The sequence below is a fragment of the Taudactylus pleione genome, unplaced genomic scaffold (assembly GCF_031769625.1).
Source record: "Taudactylus pleione unplaced genomic scaffold, aTauple2 ptg000200l, whole genome shotgun sequence".
Classification (NCBI taxonomy): domain Eukaryota; kingdom Metazoa; phylum Chordata; class Amphibia; order Anura; family Myobatrachidae; genus Taudactylus; species Taudactylus pleione.
Genome location: NW_028284602.1, coordinates 10,674 through 37,382, shown reverse-complemented (window position 1 = coordinate 37,382; position 26,709 = coordinate 10,674). Strand labels below are relative to the sequence as shown.

At 45.9% G+C, this 26,709-nt stretch overlaps 1 protein-coding gene across 1 annotated transcript in view; it reads right to left on the bottom strand.

Annotated features, from left to right (window-relative positions):
• Positions 1-23,807, bottom strand: part of LOC148518678 (kinesin-like protein KIF9) — a 31,731-nt gene extending 7,924 nt beyond the window's left edge. Inside the window, exons 1-3 of the mRNA XM_088477196.1 lie at positions 23,617-23,807; positions 21,934-22,142; positions 15,305-15,484 (exon numbers count right to left, since the gene is read on the bottom strand). Coding sequence (XP_088333322.1) covers positions 15,305-15,484; positions 21,934-22,142; positions 23,617-23,786 — 559 coding nt within the window. The 5' untranslated portion in view covers positions 23,787-23,807. The remainder of the gene's footprint in view (positions 1-15,304; positions 15,485-21,933; positions 22,143-23,616) is intronic.
• Between the last annotated feature and the right edge of the window lie 2,902 nt (positions 23,808-26,709).

Genomic DNA, 26,709 nt, shown 5'->3' with positions numbered 1-26,709 from the left:
CTTGTCAAGATATCAGCGTCCCCATGGCGTATTGCGCCTCGGTGTATGAGAACGCATCTGTACTTTGACATCTGTCACACATTTACATGATAAATATTTTTTTTAAAATGAAACACCAGAGGGCAGACTTCACATCTATTCTACACATTACCCATCATGCCGGAGCCACTAGCGTGTGTTATCACATTCACACGTAATATAACCTGGACATAAGCCAGCTCTTATACACAGTACACAGGTCACTAACAGACAAACGCTTCTCTAACAGTAGGATAGGCACAGGACATATGTAACACATATATAGGTATTTACATATATCATGAGTCTCTCTGGGACTGTCACGTCTGATCTGAGGTTTGGAGTTGGTCAGAAGAGGCGTGAGAGCCTGCAGATTAGACTTGGGAGGCGTGGATGAAGCTGGGTGGAGTAGAGCCGGTATGAGACCTGTGATGCTGAATTGAAGAACTTGGTTGGTTTAAGACCGATGTTGATGAATCGAAGAACTGTACTGGTTTGAGACCAATGTTTGAATATATCGGATGAGACCGATGTTTGGAGATATCGGACGGGACCAATGTTTGGACATATCAACTGGCACTGATGGAGGTAGATATGAACAAGTCTCTGTGGTAAAACCAGACTGGAGTACTAGATGGAATTGGAGACTTGATTACCAGACCTGCAACTGGTATGTTACGGACTGGAACCATTCAGATACAGAGTACCTGAGAGCTCAGCACAGAGCTGTAACTTCAGCAGAAGCGACATTGTACTGGCAACAGGAGCCAATCAGGAAATGGAATTTATAGGGGTGGATCCCCAGGGATTGGATGCTGCGATCAACATGGCTGTGCCCATACTGGGGTTTAGGAGAGAACTCTGGCGTGCAGCCTGTGTGCCATGTCAGGATGTGGCCTGGGATCAGCCGCTACTCACCTCTGCGCCGGCGTCCTTGGGTTTAGGTGTTCAGCTGCTGGGAGTGGAGGTGAGTGGTGGCTGAGTATTCTCCCTGGGGTCTGCTAGGGCTTCCGTGCGTGCGTCCTGGTTCCCGGGGTGCCGGGCATGGGCGCAGCCATGTTAGTCCATATCACCTGACTAGTCTCTCCCCAATGGTAGTCCTGCGGTCACTCAGCTGATCCTCTGATCCAAGTACCGACTACCCAGGGGCATTTAGTCTGACTCCAGGAACAGGAAATTACTGTTCAACGTTGCTTTTTTTTTTTTTCTTACATAGTTTATTAGTGAGATAAGAGACAGTACAAAAGCGACCTACGCAGAGGTCTAAACGTATGATAAACAGATGTGCAGCGAAACATTCTCATCTATTTTTCTCTATATTGAGAAAAGAGAGAGAAAGAGAGATCGGAAAAAAGGAGAAATAATAACGAGAAGAAAAAGGGAAAGAAAAAGAGCAGCAGAAAAGAGAGAAAGCAGGAGATTGGGGAAGGAGGGAAGGGGAGAGACCCGACTGGACGTGGCTATAGCAGAACAGCTCAATAAACTAGAAACTGGTCCAGGGTTCCCAGACCTTAATGAAATTTGTGGAGGAGCCCTTCATTATGTTAGTGATGTATTCCATGGAGTGGACATGCCATATTTTAGCCATAATCAGACCCATAGGCGTTTCAGACTTCTTCCATGCTGAAGCAATAATGCATCTGACCACCAAAACCATCTGAGTAAATAATTTATTTTGAAGAGGAGATGCCCCAGGAATGCCTATAGGAAGTAGAAAATATTTAGGGCTAAAAGGGACCTGAATACTTAAGATGGAATTGGCCAATATACACAATTCCTTCCAGAGGACCACAATAAAAAGACCTAGTCACTCGCCTAGTTGTTCCCTAGCCACCCTAAGCCCCTGGCTTTTTGTCCTCATCTGAGGAACTTCTAGTCAATTGAAGGTTATTCATTTTGTTCTTGCTGCTTTGACTCCAGTCACATCACAAGTCTCACCTGTGAATTCTCCTGTGTCTTCTTCTCTGGAGTTTTGTTATCAAGTTCCAACTACTCCTACGGAATACATTTTTTCTGTTATCTACTAGTCGACCTCTCAAGTGTCCTCTGGCCTCCCAGTTGTCTGATATTTGTGACCTAGAACATTTCTACGGGCTTCTAGAACAATTACAAAATCTTCTCTCGAAATATTTTCAAGTTATTCCCAATCTTTCTAGTGCTACTTCTGACTTAACTAACATCTTTTCCAAGCAAACTAAAGTAAGGCATCAAAGTTTCCTGCGCCCTAAACTTACTGAGGTTGAACGTCAGCGGCGCCGGGAACTACATTTGTGTTTATATTGTGGTTATGACGATCACCTTCTTAAAGACTGTGCTCTGCACCCACCGAGAAGGCAAGTGTGAGAATCCCTACGTCTGCGCTTTTGGTTCTTCCCATCAGCCATCGGTGGTTCCGGTTTCTTCAGTTACAGACAAGAGGTGATGTCCATCAAACAAAAGAAAGTTCAAGTTTTCGATTGGGGCCCTGTTACAAGATGCTTCTACCCTCATCGAGGGAATTTTGGGAGAATGTTTCAACCTCCTAAAGTCCGAGACACATCACATTCTGTTTCTACCAGTCACAGCCCGGATTCAGTTTCTACCAGTCACAGCCTGGATATTGCAATCCGGATAAAGTTTCTTCTGCTTTCTCATCCCAGGAGGGAGTTTCAAGTCTCGTACCCCAGGAGGGAGTTCCAGGCCTCACACCCCAGGGGGGGGGTTACAAGTTTCTCGCCCCAGGAGGGAGTCTCTGTTTCGAGTTTCATGCCCCAAGAGGGGGTTTTCGTTACAAGTTTCACACCCCAGGAGGGGGGTCTTCATTTCAAGTTTCATGCCCCAGGAGGGGGTCTCATGTCTTGCACCCCAAGAGGGGGTTTCATGTCTTGTACTCCAAGAGGGGGTTTCAAGCTTTGCACCCCAAGAGGGGGTTTCAAATCTCGTACCCTAAGAGGGGTTTTCAAGTTCCACACCACAGGATGGGGTCTCTGTTTCAAATTTCACACCCCGATGGGGTTTCAAGTCTCATACCCCAGGAAGGAGTTTCAAGTCTCGCACCACAAAAGGAAGTTTCAAGTGATTTGTCCATCCTAGTTGGTATGACTATTTTGTCTGAGGTATCCACATTTCAGGAAGGGAAAGGTTCTAAGTTAAAGACTAAGAAAACTCCATGTTCACCCTTCACCTTCTTCTCATAATAGGTCTTGCAGCTAAAACTTCTAATTCTAAGCAAATTTCCTTGGGAAAAGATAACTGCTGGAAAGGCTTAACATTCACGGGAATCTTGGAGTCTATAAGTAAAAGTCAAGTTGTTAATAAAGAAACTATGGAGGCAAAATTGCAGAGAATATTGATAGAAAGATATAGATACCTTATCATGGGCCGCAAAGGTGGAAAATCCAAGCGAGTGAAAGCAAAGAGTTTCAGGGCCGAGATTATTGATGTGAATGGCTTGTTTGAATTGAGTGACACCTTGTTCAGCAGAGAATTATTTTCTGAGCAAATCCTCTCAGGAAGCTGCTTCCAGCAGCTTCTAGAGTTCCTAGTTTCAATTCGGTTCCACCTGGCCATTCAAGGGTCTCTTCGAGTTTAGCCAACTCCAGCTCCTCTGGTTTTCATTTGATTCCATCGGTTGATTCCAGTAAGGAACATCAACTAGTTTCAGTTATGTCTTCTGTTTGTCGGCCTGAGGAATTTCAAGGTAGTTCCTTTTCTACTCCTAATGATGATTCATCCACTCTGAGCTCATCTGGTGCTTCAACATTCATTACATTTGATGTGACACAGTATGTCGCCCTGTTTGGTCAAGTTGAAGCCATTATGAGAACTGTTCCAGCATATGGAATCACTTCTAAAAATAAGCTTGAATTTCTTCTCTCAAGTTTCAGAGTGCATGCACTGAAAGAGTCAAAAGATCCAATGCTCCAGGATCTAGATGCTTTCATTACAGCTGTACTTAAAAAATTTGCTCCTACAAGTTTGCTTACAGACACCTTCGCTGATAAAGTTCTTGGTCCAACTTTACCATCTTCTAACATCAAACTCAGATACACTTCTTTGCTTCCTTCTCAAGACAATCCTGTGCAAAATCAATCGGTCCGGAAGAAGTCTCGAGGAATCAACACCATCAGAGTTGGTTATGCTTTGCTTGGCTTGTCCCATGAGTCCTCTAAGTTTTCAAGACAAATTAATTCTTCCATTAGATACGGACTTGGAGTCAGAATTCAATCCTATACAAGGCAATGTCCCGTTTCCTGAGGATCCTCTGTTGGCAGAGCCTATTCTTCCGAGTCATATATTCCCTCGGGAGTTACCTAATGAGAACTACAACTGTTCGGAAGAAAAAAAAACATATTTTTCGTACTAGATATCAACTGATGATTGGTAGATCTACAAGTTCCTCATACCGAGGCTGAAATTTTTTCATTTTTTGTTTGTTTTTGTTTTCCTTGTGTCTCAAGTTTCGAGTTCTTGAAGATTTTTTGAAGATTGGTAAATCTACAAGTTCTTCATACCAAATCTGAATTATTTTTTTGGTGTCTCAAGTTTCGAGTTCTTGAAGGTTTTCTAGTACACTTCCTAGGTTTCCGGAGTACACCCTGAAAGGGGGGGGGTACTTTCAGGATGTGGCCTGGGACCGGCCGCTACTCTCCTCCGCGCTGGCCCCCTTGGGCTTAGATGTTCAGTCGCTGGGAGTGGAGGAGAGTATTGGCTGAGTATTCTCCCTGGGGTCTGCAAGGGCTTCCGTGCATACATCCTGGGGTACTGGCCATGTTTGTCCTTATCACCTGACTAAACTCTCCCCAATGGTAGTCCTGCGGTCACTCAGCTGATTTTCTGATCCAATGACCAGCTACCCACGGGTATTTAGACTGATTCCAGGAACAGGATATTGCTGTTCAGCTTCGCTGTTCCCGTGAATGTGATACTCACCAGTGTTTCTCCATGTTAATTCCTCAGTGTGTTGCTTCAGCCCTCTCGCTGTTCTCCAGTGCTATTTGCATCAGTTCCCCAGCTGCCTCCCTGTGTTACTGGTGTCAGCTTTCATGCTAATTACTAGTTAGCTCTCAGCTGGATCCTTTACAGATCTCAGTGCATTCCTGTGTTACATTTCCCTGTGTTCTCAGTGCAAATCATCGACTGGTTCCTTTACAATTCTCAGGGCCTGATTCAGCAGTTTGGGAATCTGCACAGGAGCCAGACCCATTCTGCGCATGTGCAGAATGGGTCTGTGAGGCCGCACGCAAACGGGCAGCAGACTGTCAGTGATTGACATTCTGCTGCCATTTGTGGGAGGGGACCGGGCGGCGATGCCATCCGTTTCCCGAAACAGAGGCGTGTCACCACCATTGCGAAGGAGGGAAGAAGCCAGGATCTCTGTCGGCTGACTGAGATTTCCTGGCCTCTTCCCCTAAACTGTGGCTGCCGGTTGCGAGACCCCATGAGTCACCGCAGCCAGCCGATGGTAAGCAGATTAACCGATGAGTCACCAGACACCAGAGTTGTAAGAAGCTGGTTTATAGGGTCCGGAGAGTGACCGCACTTCTCTCCTTGGTTGCCCCAGGAAACCTCTTAGGCTCACGTGGAAACTTGGCATGGAACGCTCGGATCAACTGAGGAGTGTGGACATCAGAGGCAAGAGTCCAGGAACGTTCTTCTGGGCTGTAGCCCTTCCAGTCGGTCAAGTATTGGGGACATACATAGCGGATTCTAGAATTTGCCACTTTGTATTCGACTCCACGATGAGTCTGGACTTTGGGTGCCTTTGGAAGTGCTGAATGAAACTGGATGAGTATGACTGGTTTCAATAAAGCAATATGGAAAGAATTGTGTATCCACATGAAGGGAGGATAGCTTGTTTGAACGAAACCGGGTTGAAAACACACTCAATGGCGAATTGCTCAATGTAGCGGGTGCAAATTTCATGGATGGAACTCTTAACCGCAGATTTCGTGTAGAGAGCCAAACTCTATCTCTTTGCTTTAGACTGGGAACTGTTCTCCTCTTCCTGTCAGCGGACTTCTTGTACCACTTTGCGCTTTTAGATGTAATAGTATAATATAACTTATCTTATGCGATAACTGGAGAACCTCTTCACAATAAATCCTCAATGTGATAAATGGGAGATGTGTGCTCCAGTGATAATGAACATGTAAAAATGAAAAACAAAAGAATTCTAGTGCAGACACCTTAAAACTTATAGAATATAAATGTCCACAATAGTAAAAATGTCACAATTGGGCTCAAAATAATTTCCAAAGAAGGAATATTTTAATGAGTATTTTCCAAATGGTAAGATCCTCAATGTCAGATACATATAGCAATTTCCATAGCAGATCTGTGAGGTTGGAGGACTACTGCGGGCAGTGAGACCATCCATAAAATCTCTACATGCACAATAATCACTGGATTCTGGTAGGAGGCCACCTTCATCATTTTTAAAAGTTATTTCTGGATGTACCAGCTATGGAAATTGCTATATGTATCTGACATTGAGGATCTTACCATTTGGAAAATACTCATTAAAATATTCCTTCTTTGGAAATTATCTTGAGCCCAATTGTGACATTTTTACTATTGTGGACATTTATATTCTATATGTTTTAAGGTGTCTGCACTAGAATTCTTTTGTTTTTCATTTTTACATGTTCATTATCACTGGAGCACACATCTCCCATTTATCACATTGAGGATTTATTGTGAAGAGGTTCTCCAGTTATCGCATAAGATAAGTTATATTATACTATTACATCTAAAAGCGCAAAGTGGTATTCTCCAATTATTTCTTCTTTTGTGTATTGTCTGGTGAGGGTAACATCAGGGAGATATAGACTACTTTTCTAGCAGCTTAGACAGCGCAACTATTGGCTAATATCATATTTTACAATTTTTTCGGACTTCTTGTACCGCTCAGAAGCCTTCTCAAGGGAGGAGCAGATCTCTTTCCAAATCTTGTAAAAGTGCTGCAAGGTACGGTCAGCTGCTGGAACCCATGAGGCAGGAAGAGGCTAAAACTTAGGAACTCGAGGGAGAAGGCCATAGGTGGAATAAAAGGGCATGGAACCAGATGAGGAATGGTACTGATTGTTGTGACAGAGTTCCACCCAATTAAGCAGTTCAGCCCAGTTGTCCTGATAGGAGGATACGTATAGATGAAGAAATGACTCCAGACCTTGTATGACTCTGTCTGGCCATTGGACTGGGGGTGGTAGGCAGTAGAGAAATTGAGCTTGACTTAAATTGAAGAGCACAAGGAACGCCGAAACTTGGTGACAAACTGCATTCCCTGGTCAGAGATAATTTCCAGAGCTAGCAAGTCTGAAGATTTCTTGTATGAATAATTGAGCCAACTTGGGAGCCGACGGAAGACCAGTGAGGGGTATGAAGTGAGCCATCTTGGTGAACCAATCAACTACCACCTAGATGGTGTTGCATTTGTTTGAAACTGGGAGCTCGTTAATTAAGTCCATCGACAGATGTGTCCATGGTTGATGTGCAACAGAGAGTTACTTCAACTGCTCATCTGGAGACTGTCAAGGCACTTTATGCTGGGCACTCTTGTTACAAGAGGCAATGAAATCTTGGAAGTCTTTTTTAATAGAAGGCCTACAGTAAGACCTGGAAATGGACTCAAGTCTTTTGTATGCCTGCATGACCTGTGAAGCAGGAGGCATGAGCTCAATGTAGCAGTTGCTTGCATAATATGGGCTTGATAAGAGTTTTCCCAACAGGTGGTGAGGATTCTACTCCGACTGCAGAGAAAGGCTCATTTTCTTGCTCCATGGAGTGAGAGAGGGCATCAGCCTTTTGGCTCTGGACCCCTGGACAAAAAGACAAAGCCTCTACTTCCAAGACGAATGGCTGTGTGACATCAAGTTGACGAAGAACAGGAGCTGAAATTAACTTCTGTTTGATTTTTTGGAAGGCTTCCTTTGCTTCCTCTAACCATCGGGACGGTTTGGCATATTTCCGGGTAAGAGCGATAATAGGTGCAATGATGGTGAAAAAGTTCTTTATGAATTTGTGATATTACTGTAGTTCGCAAACCAAAGGAAGTGCTGAACAGACTGGAGAGTATTAGGAAGCGGCCATTCCTGAATTGCTTGGAGCTTTTCTGTGTCAATTTTGAGACCAGAACATGAAATTCTATATCCCAGGAAGGGAATAGACTTGACTTTGAAGACAAACTTCTCCAATTTGCAGTAAAGATGATTGGAATGGAAACATGTCAGAACCTCCTTTTACTTGCCGGTGATTTTCCGCCAGATCAATGGCGAATATGAGATTATTGTCAAGATAGACAACATGTTGTACAACAGATCACAGAAGATCTCATTGACATAGTGCTGGAAAACTGCGGGAGCATTGCTGAGACCGAAGGGCATAATGAGGTATTCGTAGTGAATGTCATGGGAGTTAAAGTGGTCTTCTGCTCGTCTCCTTCCCAAAATTCGTAAGAGATTATATGCTCCTCGCAAGTCCAATTTGAAGAAGAAGGTGGCTTCGCTGACTCGATCAATAAGCTCTATGATCAGAGGGAGGGGATAGCGTTTTTTAATGGTAATATCATTCAGTCCAGTGTAATCGATGCAGGAGCGCAAACCTCCTTTTTTAAATTTTTTTACTAAAAAGAAGCCTGCACCAGCAGAAGAGGTGGAAGTGCAGATGAACCCTTTTTCCAAATTCTCTTGGATATTGTCAGTCATGGCCTTTGTTTTTGGGAGCGATAGTATCACGACCGGCTGTATGGAGTCCCCTGCTGAGGGGTGCAAGCTGAGATTCAGGGCTAGAGGAAGTATGAGACGTGGGGCCTGTACACAAGGTCTCCTCATCCACGAGTACCAGTCGTTGGCAAGACCTGACCAAAGGTCCGGAGGCTAACCAGACGGTTGGTGTTCTCCAGTGACCCCTCCTAGCAGGATATGGGTTTAGCTGCACCCAGCTGGCAAGTCGTGGGCCTCTTGTCAGGTAACTGGTACTCACAGGAATAGAGAGGCTTGCTACAGTGGCCCTAGAGGATACTACACACAAGGATTAACCTAAACCCTAGTGTAGCTACTAATATATACACCAGAGAACCCAGGAAGCAACAAGGCACTGAGGATTGGTGCTGTAGTAACAGCGGTACTGAGGCTGGATGCTGTAGTGACAGTAGTACTATGGCTGGATGCTGTGGTGACAGCGGTACTATGGCTGGATGCTGTAGTGACAGCGGTACTATGGCTGGTAATTGCTGCTAGCACTGGAGAGATATATTCTGAGCACACTGTAACACAATGATTAGGTAATTGCTGCAAGCACTGGAGAGAGATTCTGAGAACACTGTAGCACAATGATTAGGTAATCGCTGCAAGCACTGGAGAGAGATTCTGAGAACACTGTAGCACAATGATTAGGTAATCGCTGCAAGCACTGGAGAGAGATTCTGAACACACTGTAGCACAATAATTAGGTAATCGCTGCAAGCACTGGAGAGATATTCTGAACACACTGTAACACAATGATTTGGTAATTGCTGCAAGCACTGGAGAGATATTCTGAACACACTGGAGCACAATGATTAGGTAATCGCTGCAAGCACTGGAGAGATATTCTGAACACACTGTAACACAATGCTTAGGTAATCGCTGCAAGCACTGGAGAGATATTCTGAACACACTGGAGCACAATGATTAGGTAATCGCTGCAAGCACTGGAGAGAGATTCTGAACACACTGGGGCACAATGATTAGGTAATCGCTGCAAGCACTGGAGAGAGATTCTGAACACACTGGGGCACAATGATTAGGTAATCGCTGCAAGCACTGGAGAGAGATTCTGAACACACTGTAGCACAATAATTAGGTAATCGCTGCAAGCACTGGAGAGATATTCTGAACACACTGGGGCACAATGATTAGGTAATCGCTGCAAGCACAGGAGAGATATTCTGAACACACTGGAGCACAATGATTAGGTAATCGCTGCAAGCACTGGAGAGATATATTCTGAGCACACTGGGGCACAATGATTAGGTAATCGCTGCAAGCACTGGAGAAAGATTCTGAACACACTGTAGCCCAATGATTAGGTAATTGCTGCAAGCACTGGAGAGATATTCTGAACACACTGGAGCACAATAATTAGGTAATCGCTGCAAGCACAGGAGAGATATTCTGAGCACACTGGAGTACAATGATTAGGTAATCGCTGCAAGCACTGGAGAGAGATTCTGAACACACTGTAGCACAATGATTAGGTAATCGCTGCAAGCACTGGAGAGATATATTCTGAGCACACTGGAGCACAATGATTAGGTAATCGCTGCAAGCACTGGAGAGAGATTCTGAACACACTGGGGCACAATGATTAGGTAATCGCTGCAAGCACTGGAGAGATATTCTGAGCACACTGGGGCACAATGATTAGGTAATCGCTGCAAGCACTGGAGAGAGATTCTGAACACACTGTAACACAATGATTAGGTAATCGCTGCAAGCACTGGAGAGAGATTCTGAGCACACTGTAGCACAATGATTAGGTAATCGCTGCAAGCACTGGAGAGATATATTCTGAGCACACTGGAGCACAATGATTAGGTAATCGCTGCAAGCACTGGAGAAAGATTCTGAACACACTGTAACACAATGATTAGGTAATCGCTGCAAGCACTGGAGAGAGATTCTGAGCACACTGTAGCACAATGATTAGGTAATCGCTGCAAGCACTGGAGAGATGTATTCTGAGCACACTGTAACACAATGATTAGGTAATCGCTGCAAGCACTGGAGAGATATATTCTGAGCACACTGTAACACAATGATTAGGTAATCGCTGCAAGCACAGGAGAGAGATTCTGAACACACTGTAGCACAATGATTAGGTAATCGCTGCAAGCACTGGAGAAATATTCTGAACACACTGTAACACAATGATTAGGTAATCGCTGCAAGCACTGGAGAGAGATTCTGAACACACTGTAACACAATGATTAGGTAATCGCTGCAAGCACTGGAGAGAGATTCTGAACACACTGGGGCACAATGATTAGGTAATTGAGGCAAGCACTGGAGAGTGATTCTGAACACACTGGGGCACAATGATTAGGTTATTGCTGCAAGCACTGGAGAGAGATTCTGAACACACTGGGGCACAATGATTAGGTAATTGAGGCAAGCACTGGAGAGTGATTCTGAACACACTGGGGCACAATGATTAGGTAATCGCTGCAAGCACTGGAGAGAGATTCTGAACACACTTGAGCACAATGATTAGGTAATCGCTGCAAGCACAGGAGAGATATTCTGAAAACACACTGTAACACAATGATTAGGTAATCGCTGCAAGCACTGGAGAGATATTCTGAACACACTGGGGCACAATGATTTGGTAATGGCTGCAAGCACTGGAGAGATATTCTGAACACACTGGGGCACAATGATTAGGTAATCGCTGCAAGCACTGGAGAGATATATTCTGAGCACACTGTAGCACAATGATTAGGTAATCGCTGCAAGCACTGGAGAAAGATTCTGAGAACACTGGAGCACAATGATTAGGTAATTGCTGCAAGCACTGGAGAGAGATTCTGAGAACACTGGAGCACAATGATTAGGTAATCGCTGCAAGCACTGGAGAGAGATTCTGAACACACTGGGGCACAATGATTAGGTAATTGCTGCAAGCACTGGAGAGAGATTCTGAGCACACTGGGGCACAATGATTAGGTAATTGCTGCAAGCACTGGAGAGATATTCTGAACACACTGGGGCACAATGATTAGGTAATCGCTGCAAGCACTGGAGAGACATTCTGAACACACTGTAGCACAATGATTAGGTAATCGCTGCAAGCACTGGAGAGATATTCTGAACACACTGGAGCACAATGATTAGATAATCGCTGCAAGCACTGGAGAGATATTCTGAACACACTGGAGCACAATGATTAGGTAATCGCTGCAAGCACTGGAGAGATATTCTGAACACACTGTAACACAATGATTAGGTAATCGCTGCAAGCACTGGAGAAAGATTCTGAACACACTGGAGCACAATGATTAGGTAATCGCTGCAAGCACAGGAGAGAGATTCTGAACACACTGGAGCACAATGATTAGGTGATCGCTGCTAGCACAGGAGAGATATTCTGAACACACTGTAACACAATGATTAGGTAATCGCTGCAAGCTATGGAGAGAGATTCTGAACACACTGTAGCACAATAATTAGGTAATCGCTGCTAGCACAGGAGAGATATTCTGAACACACTGTAACACAATGATTAGGTAATTGCTGCAAGCACTGGAGAGAGATTCTGAACACACTGTAACACAATGATTAGGTAATCGCTGCAAGCACTGGAGAGAGATTCTGAACACACTGTAGCACAATAATTAGGTAATCGCTGCTAGCACAGGAGAGATATTCTGAACACACTGTAACACAATGATTAGGTAATCGCTGCAAGCACTGGAGAGATATATTCTGAGCACACTGTAGCACAATGATTAGGTAATCGCTGCAAGCACTGGAGAAAGATTCTGAGAACACTGGAGCACAATGATTAGGTAATTGCTGCAAGCACTGGAGAGAGATTCTGAGAACACTGGAGCACAATGATTAGGTAATCGCTGCAAGCACTGGAGAGAGATTCTGAACACACTGGGGCACAATGATTAGGTAATTGCTGCAAGCACTGGAGAGAGATTCTGAGCACACTGGGGCACAATGATTAGGTAATTGCTGCAAGCACTGGAGAGATATTCTGAACACACTGTAGCACAATGATTAGGTAATTGCTGCAAGCACTGGAGAGATATTCTGAACACACTGGGGCACAATGATTAGGTAATTGCTGCAAGCACTGGAGAGACATTCTGAACACACTGTAGCACAATGATTAGGTAATCGCTGCAAGCACTGGAGAGATATTCTGAACACACTGGAGCACAATGATTAGATAATCGCTGCAAGCACTGGAGAGATATTCTGAACACACTGTAACACAATGATTAGGTAATCGCTGCAAGCACTGGAGAAAGATTCTGAACACACTGGAGCACAATGATTAGGTAATCGCTGCAAGCACAGGAGAGAGATTCTGAACACACTGGAGCACAATGATTAGGTAATCGCTGCAAGCACTGGAGAGATATTCTGAACACACTGTAACACAATGATTAGGTAATCGCTGCAAGCACTGGAGAAAGATTCTGAACACACTGGAGCACAATGATTAGGTAATCGCTGCAAGCACAGGAGAGAGATTCTGAACACACTGGAGCACAATGATTAGGTGATCGCTGCTAGCACAGGAGAGATATTCTGAACACACTGTAACACAATGATTAGGTAATCGCTGCAAGCTATGGAGAGAGATTCTGAACACACTGTAGCACAATAATTAGGTAATCGCTGCTAGCACAGGAGAGATATTCTGAACACACTGTAACACAATGCTTAGGTAATCGCTGCAAGCACTGGAGAGAGATTCTGAACACACTGGAGCACAATGATTAGGTAATCGCTGCAAGCACTGGAGAGAGATTCTGAACACACTGTAACACAATGATTAGGTAATCGCTGCTAGCACAGGAGAGATATTCTGAACACACTGTAACACAATGATTAGGTAATCGCTGCAAGCACTGGAGAGATATTCTGAACACACTGTAACACAATGATTAGGTAATCGCTGCAAGCACAGGAGAGAGATTCTGAACACACTGGAGCACAATGATTAGGTAATCGCTGCAAGCACTGGAGAGAGATTCTGAACACACTGTAGCACAATAATTAGGTGATCGCTGCAAGCACTGGAGAGAGATTCTGAACACACTGTAACACAATGCTTAGGTAATCGCTGCAAGCACTAGAGAGAGATTCTGAACACACTGTAGCACAATAATTAGGTAATCGCTGCAAGCACTGGAGAGAGATTCTGAACACACTGTAACACAATGCTTAGGTAATCGCTGCAAGCACTGGAGAGAGATTCTGAGAACACTGGAGCACAATGATTAGGTAATCGCTGCAAGCACTAGAGAGATATTCTGAACACACTGGAGCACAATGATTAGGTAATCGCTGCAAGCACAGGAGAGATATTCTGAACACACTGGGGCACAATGATTAGGTAATCGCTGCAAGCACTGGAGAGATATTCTGAGCATACTGTAGCACAATGATTAGGTAATCGCTGCAAGCACTGGAGAGAGATTCTGAACACACTGGAGCACAATGATTAGGTAATCGCTGCAAGCACTGGAGAGAGATTCTGAACACACTGGAGCACAAGAGTCGGTACTGATAATCACAGGAGTAACACAAGGACAGACCTGGAACCAAATAGCATCAGCAGACACTGGAAAACGACAACATTGCTCAGGCAACTTCCTGTGGTCTGTAGTCTGGCTTTATCCCCTGCAGTAGCAGATCATTGGTGGACAGCGTCAGCTGACCACTATCATGTTACCATTGGGTATGGCGTAGTCAGGTGATGCAAACTGTCATGGCCGCATCCATGACTGCAACCGCAGAAACCAGGTACGGAGCAGTCCAAGGCAGTTCACTTGGCACTAAGTATAATACTTATAGCGCGTTACCCTCCGCCCTAGCTGACGTCTGGCCCCACGGAACATCAGGGGAAGTCGGTGCAAAGGTGAGCAATGGCCGATCCTAGGCCAAATCCTGACAGATTAGTTAGCCCTGTGGGAGGAAATTTCCCAGGGATTATATCAATTGGACAATCCCATTCACAGTGAGGAGGAAGTACATCAGCACCAGCTTTACTGAAGACATCAGTGAATTCTTGATAAGGAGGAGGAGGAGTATCCAGATGAGACGGTACTGCAGAGCATACTGGAAGAACTTTTTGAAGACCAGAACCAAAGCAGACTCTCCGTTGGTAATGCCCATCGCTCCCACGGACTGCACATGAGCGGCGCCCATTGCCGACGGAGGAATCTGGGAGATCCCTCCGCCGGCTGATATGCGGTAAGTCCCCATAGACTACAGCGGCTAACGCTATCTTCAGATGGCGTTAGCTGCTGGGGCCAATATCGGGAATGCGATACATTTGGCAGCATCGCATCCCCCATAGAAACCTATGGGGGAGGCGGCTGCCGGCGGCAATGGAGGGATCGCAGCAGGTATCAGAGATACAGTACATGCTGCGGTCCCTCCTTCATACATCCGGGGGATACTTAGTATTTGAGGTAAACCCCCGAAAACAGGTGTTTTCGGGGAATTCACCTCAAATTCACTTTGATAAATGGGCCCCTAAGAGATATGTGGTTATAGCTCATTAGCTGCATAGAGGGCCGTACCTGTGAGTAGTCGTTGGCGGCACTGGTCCACCAGCTTCTGGCAGTATTGCACCTCGGCCTTGAGGTCCTGCAGCTCATCGTAGTCTCCCCGGTATTGCTTCTTCAGGTCCTTCAGCCGGACGATGAGCATGAACTCCTGCTCGTCAATGATCACCTGCCCTTGGCCATCGATGTATTCCCCTGTTTGGGAGACATGATCACCTGTGTCCTCATTACAGCCATTCACGCAGAGCAAACAGGGTAAACGCTCTGCTACAGGGAAAGGCACACACTAACATAAAGGCCCTGAATCAGAGTGGCGCGCGAAGCCGATAGTCACAGAAATGGACAATGTTTATCTTCTGCGTATGTGTCTGAGTCACTCCGTGCATGTCCCCCCCGATAACTTTCATTCAGAGTCGCAGATCAAATTTAGACGCACGGTTGTATATGGAATAGATCATTGGAATCCACTTATGCGCCCCCAACCCCCTCTGTATAGCACACTACGGGCCTGATTCAGCGATGGACGGAATTCTGCAGCCGCACACAAGCGGCTGAACAATTCCGTCCATTTAAAATGCAAATCAGACACCTCCTTGCTGCATCTGCGTGATCCCAGTGCTGAGAACAAGGTCGCGGACTGGAGTTACCATCGGAACGATCTCAACCATCGGTCGCAATTGTTGTCCCTTCGGCCAGGCTGCCAGGAGCTAAAGCTTCCCGCAGCCTGGCCGGGTCCTGGCATCTTACGAGGCCAGGAATTCTACATGCACCCACGCAGACCCTGGCCTCACCCATCCCGAAAAACAGGGGCAATGCGCCTTTGTTTCTAGGAATGCTGCCAGGGAATGTCCCCACTCCGCCTCCCAAACACCGCAGCCTGTCTTTCAGGCTGCGGCTGGGAGACACTGCGAGCGAACTACACCTCCTGCCCACCATCGGAGATGTGCGCTAACCATCGTAAATAAAGCCACTTTGCGCACGACTTACAGTCAGCCCCAAAGTGTGGAAAACTATACATTAAAACAATTAACAATGTGTCATGCTGCTGTGTATATGGGGATTCCCATATAACTCTGTTAAATTTTCCTGAGCATTAACATGTAGCAATGCTGTAGGCAATATCCTATGTGAGACATGGAGGAGACGGGAGAATAACACCCTATGTGAGACATGGAGGAGCAGGAGAATAACACCCTATGTGAGACCTGGGGGAGACGGGAGAATAACACCCTATGTGAGACATGGAGGAGACGGTAGAATAACACCCTATGTGAGACATGGAGGAGACGGGAGAATAACACCCTATGTGATACATGGAGGAGACGGGAGAATAACACCCTATTTGATACATGGAGGAGACGGGAGAATAACACCCTATGTGAGACCTGGGGGAGACGGGAGAATAACACCCTATGTGATACATGGAGGAGACGGGAGAATAACACCCTATGTGAGACATGGAGTAGACGGGAGAATAACACCCTATGTGATACATGGAGGAGACGGGAGAATATCACCCTATGTGACCCATGGGGGAGACGGGAGAATAACACCCTATGTGAGACATGGAGGAGACGGGAGAATAACACCTATGTGACACATGGGGGAGATGGCAGAATAACACCCTATGTGATACATGGAGGAGACGGGAGAATAACACCAAATGTGAGACATGGAGGAGATGGGAGAATAACACCCTATGTGACCCATGGGGGAGACGGGAGAATAACACCCTATGTGAGACATGGAGGAGACGGGAGAATAACACCTATGTGACACATGGGGGAGATGGCAGAATAACACCCTATGTGATACATGGAGGAGACGGGAGAATAACACCAAATGTGAGACATGGAGGAGACGGGAGAATAACACCCTATGTGACCCATGGGGGAGACGGGAGAATAACACCCTATGTGAGACCTGGAGGAGACGGGAGAATAACACCCTATGTGAGACCTGGAGGAGACGGGAGAATAACACCCTATGTGAGACCTGGAGGAGACGGGAGAATAACACCCTATGTGATACATGGAGGAGACGGGAGAATAACACCCTATGTGAGACATGGAGGAGAGGGGAGAATAACACCCTATGTGATACATGGGGGAGACGGGAGAATAACACCCTATGTGATACATGGGGGAGACGGGAGAATAACACCCTATGTGAGACATGGAGGAGACGGGAGAATAACACCCTATGTGAGACATGGAGGAGACGGGAGAATAACACCCTATGTGAGACCTGGGGGAGACGGGAGAATAACACCCTATGTGAGACCTGGGGGAGACGGGAGAATAACACCCTATGTGAGACCTGGGGGAGACGGGAGAATAACACCCTATGTGATACATGAAGGAGACGGGAGAATAACACCCTATGTGATACATGGGGGAGACGGGAGAATAACACCCTATGTGATACATGGGGGAGACGGGAGAATAACACCCTATGTGATACATGGAGGAGACGGGAGAATAACACCCTATGTGAGACATGGAGTAGACGGGAGAATAACACCCTATGTGATACATGGAGGAGACGGGAGAATATCACCCTATGTGACCCATGGGGGAGACGGGAGAATAACACCCTATGTGAGACATGGAGGAGACGGGAGAATAACACCTATGTGACACATGGGGGAGATGGCAGAATAACACCCTATGTGATACATGGAGGAGACGGGAGAATAACACCAAATGTGAGACATGGAGGAGACGGGAGAATAACACCCTATGTGACCCATGGGGGAGACGGGAGAATAACACCCTATGTGAGACATGGAGGAGACGGGAGAATAACACCTATGTGACACATGGGGGAGATGGCAGAATAACACCCTATGTGATACATGGAGGAGACGGGAGAATAACACCAAATGTGAGACATGGAGGAGACGGGAGAATAACACCCTATGTGACCCATGGGGGAGACGGGAGAATAACACCCTATGTGAGACATGGAGGAGACGGGAGAATAACACCCTATGTGAGACCTGGAGGAGACGGGAGAATAACACCCTATGTGATACATGGAGGAGACGGGAGAATAACACCCTATGTGAGACATGGAGGAGAGGGGAGAATAACACCCTATGTGATACATGGGGGAGACGGGAGAATAACACCCTATGTGATACATGGGGGAGACGGGAGAATAACACCCTATGTGAGACATGGAGGAGACGGGAGAATAACACCCTATGTGAGACATGGAGGAGACGGGAGAATAACACCCTATGTGAGACCTGGGGGAGACGGGAGAATAACACCCTATGTGAGACCTGGGGGAGACGGGAGAATAACACCCTATGTGAGACCTGGGGGAGACGGGAGAATAACACCCTATGTGATACATGAAGGAGACGGGAGAATAACACCCTATGTGATACATGGGGGAGACGGGAGAATAACACCCTATGTGATACATGGGGGAGACGGGAGAATAACACCCTATGTGATACATGGAGGAGACGGGAGAATATCACCCTATGTGACCCATGGGGGAGACAGGAGAATAACACCCTATGTGAGACATGGGGGAGACGGGAGACTAACACCCTATGGGGAGTAACGTCCCCCTGGGGGAGACGGGAGACTAACACCCTATGGGGAGTAACGTCCCCCTGGGGGAGACGGGAGAATAACACCCTATGTGAGACCTGGAGGAGATGGGAGAATAACACCCTATGTGAGACCTGGAGGAGACGGGAGAATAACACCATATGTGATACATGGAGGAGACGGGAGAATAACACCCTATGTGAGACATGGAGGAGACGGGAGAATAACACCCTATGTGAGACATGGAGGAGACGGGAGAATAACACCCTATGTGATACATGGAGGAGACGGGAGAATAACACCCTATGTGATACATGGAGGAGACGGGAGAATAACACCCTATGTGAGACCTGGGGGAGACGGGAGAATAACACCCTATGTGTGACCTGGAGGAGACGGGAGAATAACACCCTATGTGAAACCTGGAGGAGAGGGGAGAATAACACCCTATGTGATACATGGGGGAGACGGGAGAATAACACCATATGTGATACATGGGGGAGACGGGAGAATAACACCCTATGTGAGACATGGAGGAGACGGGAGAATAACACCCTATGTGAGACATGGAGGAGACGGGAGAATAACACCCTATGTGAGACCTGGGGGAGACGGGAGAATAACACCCTATGTGAGACCTGGGGGAGACGGGAGAATAACACCCTATGTGAGACATGGAGGAGACGGGAGAATAACACCCTATGTGACACATGGAGGAGACGGGAGAATAACACCCTATGTGAGACCTGGGGGAGACGGGAGAATAACACCCTATGTGAGACCTGGGGGAGACGGGAGAATAACACCCTATGTGAGACCTGGAGGAGACGGGAGAATAACACCCTATGTGAGACCTGGGGGAGACGGGAGAATAACACCCTATGTGATACATGGGGGAGACGGGAGAATAACACCGTATGTGAGACATGGGGGAGACAGGAGAATAACACCCTATGTGATACATGGGGGAGACGAGAGAATAACACCCTATGTGAGACATGGGGGAGACGGGAGAATAACACCCTATGTGAGACCTGGAGGAGACGGGAGAATAACACCCTATGTGAGACATGGAGGAGACGGGAGAATAACACCCTATGAGATACATGGGGGAGACGGGAGAATAATACCCTATGTGAGACCTGGGGGGGACGGGAGAATAACAACATATGTGATACATGGGGGAGACGGGAGAATAACACCCTATGTGATACATGGGGGAGACGGGAGAATAACACCCTATGTGAGACATGGAGGAGACGGGAGAATAACACCCTATGTGATACATGGGGGAGACGGGAGAATAACACCCTATGTGAGACATGGGGGAGACGGGAGACTAACACCCTATGGGGAGTAACGTCCCCCTGGGGGAGACGGGAGACTAACACCCTATGGGGAGTAACGTCCCCCTGGGGGAGACGGGAGAATAACACCCTATGTGAGACCTGGAGGAGACGGGAGAATAACACCCTATGTGAGACCTGGAGGAGACGGGAGAATAACACCATATGTGATACATGGAGGAGACGGGAGAATAACACCCTATGTGAGATATGGAGGAGACGGGAGAATAACACCCTATGTGAGACATGGAGGAGACGGGAGAATAACACCCTATGTGATACATGGAGGAGACGGAAGAATAACACCCTATGTGATACATGGAGGAGACGGGAGAATAACACCCTATGTGAGACCTGGGGGAGACGGGAGAATAACACCCTATGTGTGACATGGAGGAGACGGGAGAATAACACCCTATGTGTGACCTGGAGGAGACGGGAGAATAAGACGGGAGAATAACACCCTATGTGAGACCTGGAGGAGAGGGGAGAATAACACCCTATGTGAGACATGGGGGAGACGGGAGAATAACACCCTATGTGATACATGGGGGAGACGGGAGAATAACACCCTATGTGAGACATGGAGGAGACGGGAGAATAACACCCTATGTGAGACATGGAGGAGACGGGAGAATAACACCCTATGTGAGACCTGGGGGAGACGGGAGAATAACACCCTATGTGATACATGGGGGAGACGGGAGAATAACACTGTATGTGAGACATGGGGGAGACGGGAGAATAACACCCTATGTGAGACATGAGGGAGACGGGAGAATAACACCCTATGTGATACATGGAGGAGACGGGAGAATAACACCCTATGTGAGACATGGGGGAGACGGGATAATAACACCCTATGTGAGACATGGGGGAGACGGGAGAATAACACCCTATGTGAGACCTGGAGGTGACGGGAGAATAGCACCCTATGTGAGACCTGGGAGAGACGGGAGAATAACACCCTATGTGAGACCTGGAGGAGACGGGAGAATAACACCCTATGTGAGACCTGGAGGAGACGGGAGAATAACACCCTATGTGAGACATGGAGGAGACGGGAGAATAACACCCTATGTGAGACCTGGGGGAGACGGGAGAATAACAACATATGTGATACATGGGGGAGACGGGAGAATAACACCCTATGTGACCCATGGGGGAGACGGGAGAATAACACCCTATGTGAGACCTGGAGGAGACGGGAGAATAACACCCTCTGTGAGACATGGAGGAGACGGGAGAATAACACCCTATGTGAGACATGGGGGAGACGGGAGAATAACACCCTATGTGAGACCTGGGGGAGACGGGAGAATAACAACATATGTGATACATGGGGGAGACGGGAGAATAACACCCTATGTGATACATGGAGGAGACGGGAGAATAACACCCTATGTGATACATGGAGGAGACGGGAGAATAACACCCTATGTGACCCATGGGGGAGACGGGAGAATAACACCCTATGTGAGACATTGAGGAGACGGAAGAATAACACCCTATGTGACCCATGGGGGAATGTTGTTTCTCCTTCCTCTGAATATATTAGAATTAATATAGGTGGAAACTGTACCTTTTATCCTTATTATATAGTAATTCCGCAGCAGTACTTTTACAGTAACAATAGTTAATGGGATATGTAGCTGACGAGACACAGATTGCCATGGTCTGCTGTTGGTTCTGAATCTTAGCTCTTCCTGATGAAGCCTCACACTCATACCTTGCTTCTCCCGCTCCAGCTTGGTCACGTTCAGATTCCGGGTTGTTGTATCTATTTCATTCTTGATGATATTTATTCGCTGAGTGACCTCCTTCAGTTTCCTTCTCCTGTCGGCCAGGATGGATTTGTTCTCCTTAAATATTCTGTTCAATTCGCTCCCCCTGTCCACTTTAAATTCTTCAAATGCTGATGTTTTGGGGGGAGGAGTTCTGAGTGGGGAACAGCGGAGATTTCACAGAGTTAGTGGGTGCTGCTGGGAATATTGTAATGCTTGATTGGCTATTAGTTAGTACAGCCCTGTGAATATTCTAATGCTGATTGGCCAGATGTTGGTACAGCCCTGTGACTACTATAATGCTGATTGGCCAGATAATGGTACAGTCCTGTGAATATTCTAATGCTGATTGGCCAGATGTTGGTACAGCCCTGTGACTACTATAATGCTGATTGGCCAGATAATGGTACAGTCCTGTGAATATTCTAATTCTGATTGGCCAGATGTTGGTACTGCCCTGTGAAAATTCTAATGCTGATTGGCCAGATGTTGGTACAGCCCTGTGAATATTCTAATACTGATTGGCCAGATGTTGGTACAGCCGTGTGAATATTCTAATGCTGATTGGCCAGATGTTGGTACAGCCCTGGGACTACTATAATGCTGATTGGCCAGATAATGGTACAATCCTGTGACTATTATAATGCTGATTGGCCAGACGTTGGTACAGCCCTGTGACTACAATAATGCTGATTGGCCAGATGTTGGTACAGCCCTGTGACTACTATAATGCTGATTGGCCAGACGTTGGTACAGCCCTGTGAATATTCTAATGCTGATTGGCCAGATGTTGGTACAGCCCTGTGAATATTCTAATACTGATTGGCCAGATGTTGGTACAGCCCTGTGAATATTCTAATACTGATTGGCCAGATGTTGGTACAGCCCTGTGAATATTCTAATGCTGATTGGCCAGACGTTGGTACGGCCCTGTGACTACTATAATTCTGATTGGCCAGATGTTGGTACAGCCCTGTGAATATTCTAATACTGATTGGCCAGATGTTGGTACAGCCCTGTGAATATTCTAATGCTGATTGGCCAGATGTTGGTACAGCCCTGTGAATATTCTAATGCTGATTGGCCAGATGTTGGTACAGCCCTGTGAATATTCTAATGCTGATTGGCCAGATGTTGGTACAGCCCTGTGAATATTCTAATGCTTTGAAAGACTACAGTAATATACTAAATTAGGGTTTAAACAACTATACCCATAGTGCCCCTTTCTAATAGTTGTGCAGGGCTTCAGGGAGACGCTCTGCTGGAGGAGCATTGGTTGTCCAGCAGGGTAACCCGTATCTGTGCACATTGGGCTGGCCAGGTAATGAAGCCGAGTCCTCCTCGGCCTGTACATTGCAGGTCTCATCTGGTGGCATCGCCCAAGTGTGCAGCTGGCATTAGATGCAATCTACAACAGAGCAGGGACGAGCTGTCCAAGTTAGTCAGCCAATGGTGGGCTCCAGCTGTTATGAATTACTAGCACCACACACTGGGAGGAGAGGGAGGGAAGCTCTAGGGGGTTATTTAGGGCACTGCTTAAGGATCATTAAACCACATCGATGTTATTTTACTATCTCACCTGACCATGGCACAGAGGCAATAGCCCCTGAAACACACACAGTTCTCACCCGGGACGGCTCCTCTCCTCTCTCCCCGACCGCGCAGAATGCTGGGTGTCAGTAACTGGAGATTCCTGATGGTCTTTCCCTGCCGTCTCCTTCACATCCAGCTCCCGGGACGACACGGACATCGCTGGTTTTGTTTGGGAAGAGGATTCCAGTTCCGGGGCCGGACTCATGGTGACTTCTCTCCTACTAGTGGGGCTTAGAGTATAACCTTAGTAAGTAACATAATAGTATCTGTAGCTGAGTATTACATCCTGCCTAATGTATGGGGGCAGTATACTAATATCTCCTACTAGTGGGGATTAGAGTATAACACTGGCACCTTAGTAAGTAACATAATAGTAGCTGTAGCTGAGTATTACATCCTGCCTAATGTATGGGGGCAGTATACTAATCTCTCCTACTAGTGGGGATTAGAGTATAACACTGGCACCTTAGTAAGTAACATAATAGTATCTGTAGCTGAGTATTACATCCTGCCTAATGTATGGGGGCAGTATACTAATCTCTCCTACTAGTGGGGATTAGAGTATAACACTGGCACCTTAGTAAGTAACATAATAGTATCTGTAGCTGAGTATTACATCCTGCCTAATGTATGGGGGCAGTATACTAATCTCTCCTACTAGTGGGGATTAGAGTATAACACTGGCACCTTAGTAAGTAACATAATAGTATCTGTAGCTGAGTATTACATCCTGCCTAATGTATGGGGCAGTATACTAATCTCTCCTACTAGTGGGGATTAGAGTATAACACTGGCACCTTAGTAAGTAACATAATAGTATCTGTAGCTGAGTATTACATCCTGCCTAATGTATGGGGGCAGTATACTAATCTCTCCTAGTAGTGGGGATTAGAGTATAACACTGGCACCTTAGTAAGTAACATAATAGTATCTGTAGCTGAGTATTACATCCTGCCTAATGTATGGGGGCAGTATACTAATCTCTCCTACTAGTGGGGATTAGAGTATAACACTGGCACCTTAGTAAGTAACATAATAGTATCTGTAGCTGAGTATTACATCCTGCCTAATGTATGGGGGCAGTATACTAATCTCTCCTACTAGTGGGGATTAGAGTATAACACTGGCACCTTAGTAAGTAACATAATAGTATCTGTAGCTGAGTATTACATCCCGCCTAATGTATGGGGGCAGTATACTAATCTCTCCTAGTAGTGGGGATTAGAGTATAACACTGGCACCTTAGTAAGTAACATAATAGTATCTGTAGCTGAGTATTACATCCTGCCTAATGTATGGGGGCAGTATACTAATCTCTCCTACTAGTGGGGATTAGAGTATAACACTGGCATCTTAGTAAGTAACATAATAGTATCTGTAGCTGAGTATTACATCCTGCCTAATGTATGGGGGCAGTATACTAATCTCTCCTACTAGTGGGGATTAGAGTATAACACTGGCACCTTAGTAAGTAACTTAATAGTATCTGTAGCTGAGTATTACATCCTGCCTAATGTATGGGGGCAGTATACTAATCTCTCCTACTAGTGGGGATTAGAGTATAACCTTAGTAAGTAACATAATAGTATCTGTAGCTGAGTATTACATCCTGCCTAATGTATGGGGGCAGTATACTAATATCTCCTACTAGTGGGGATTAGAGTATAACACTGGCACCTTAGTAAGTAACATAATAGTAGCTGTAGCTGAGTATTACATCCTGCCTAATGTATGGGGGCAGTATACTAATATCTCCTACTAGTGGGGATTAGAGTATAACACTGGCACCTTAGTAAGTAACATAATAGTATCTGTAGCTGAGTATTACATCCTGCCTAATGTATGGGGGCAGTATACTAATCTCTCCTACTAGTGGGGATTAGAGTATAACACTGGCACCTTAGTAAGTAACATAATAGTATCTGTAGCTGAGTATTACATCCTGCCTAATGTATGGGGGCAGTATACTAATCTCTCCTACTAGTGGGGATTAGAGTATAACACTGGCATCTTAGTAAGTAACATAATAGTATCTGTAGCTGAGTATTACATCCTGCCTAATGTATGGGGGCAGTATACTAATCTCTCCTACTAGTGGGGATTAGAGTATAACACTGGCACCTTAGTAAGTAACATAATAGTATCTGTAGCTGAGTATTACATCCTGCCTAATGTATGGGGGCAGTATACTAATCTCTCCTAGTAGTGGGGATTAGAGTATAACACTGGCACCTTAGTAAGTAACATAATAGTATCTGTAGCTGAGTATTACATCCTGCCTAATGTATGGGGGCAGTATACTAATCTCTCCTACTAGTGGGGATTAGAGTATAACACTGGCACCTTAGTAAGTAACTTAATAGTATCTGTAGATGAGTATGACATCCTGCCTAATGTATGGGGGCAGTATACTAATCTCTCCTACTAGTGGGGATTAGAGTATAACACTGGCACCTTAGTAAGTAACATAATAGTATCTGTAGCTGAGTATTACATCCTGCCTAATGTATGGGGGGGCAGTATACTAATCTCTCCTACTAGTGGGGATTAGAGTATAACACTGGCACCTTAGTAAGTAACATAATAGTAGCTGTAGCTGAGTATTACATCCTGCCTAATGTATGGGGGGGCAGTATACTAATCTCTCCTACTAGTGGGGATTAGAGTATAACACTGGCACCTTAGTAAGTAACATAATAGTATCTGTAGCTGAGTATTACATCCTGCCTAATGTATGGGGGCAGTATACTAATCTCTCCTACTAGTGGGGATTAGAGTATAACACTGGCACCTTAGTAAGTAACATAATAGTATCTGTAGCTGAGTATTACATCCTGCCTAATGTATGGGGGCAGTATACTAATCTCTCCTACTAGTGGGGATCAGAGTATAACACTGGCACCTTAGTAAGTAACATAATAGTATCTGTAGCTGAGTATTACATCCTGCCTAATGTATGGGGGCAGTATACTAATCTCTCCTACTAGTGGGGATTAGAGTATAACACTGGCACCTTAGTAAGTAACATAATAGTATCTGTAGCTGAGTATTACATCCTGCCTAATGTATGGGGGCAGTATACTAATCTCTCCTACTAGTGGGGATTAGAGTATAACACTGGCATCTTA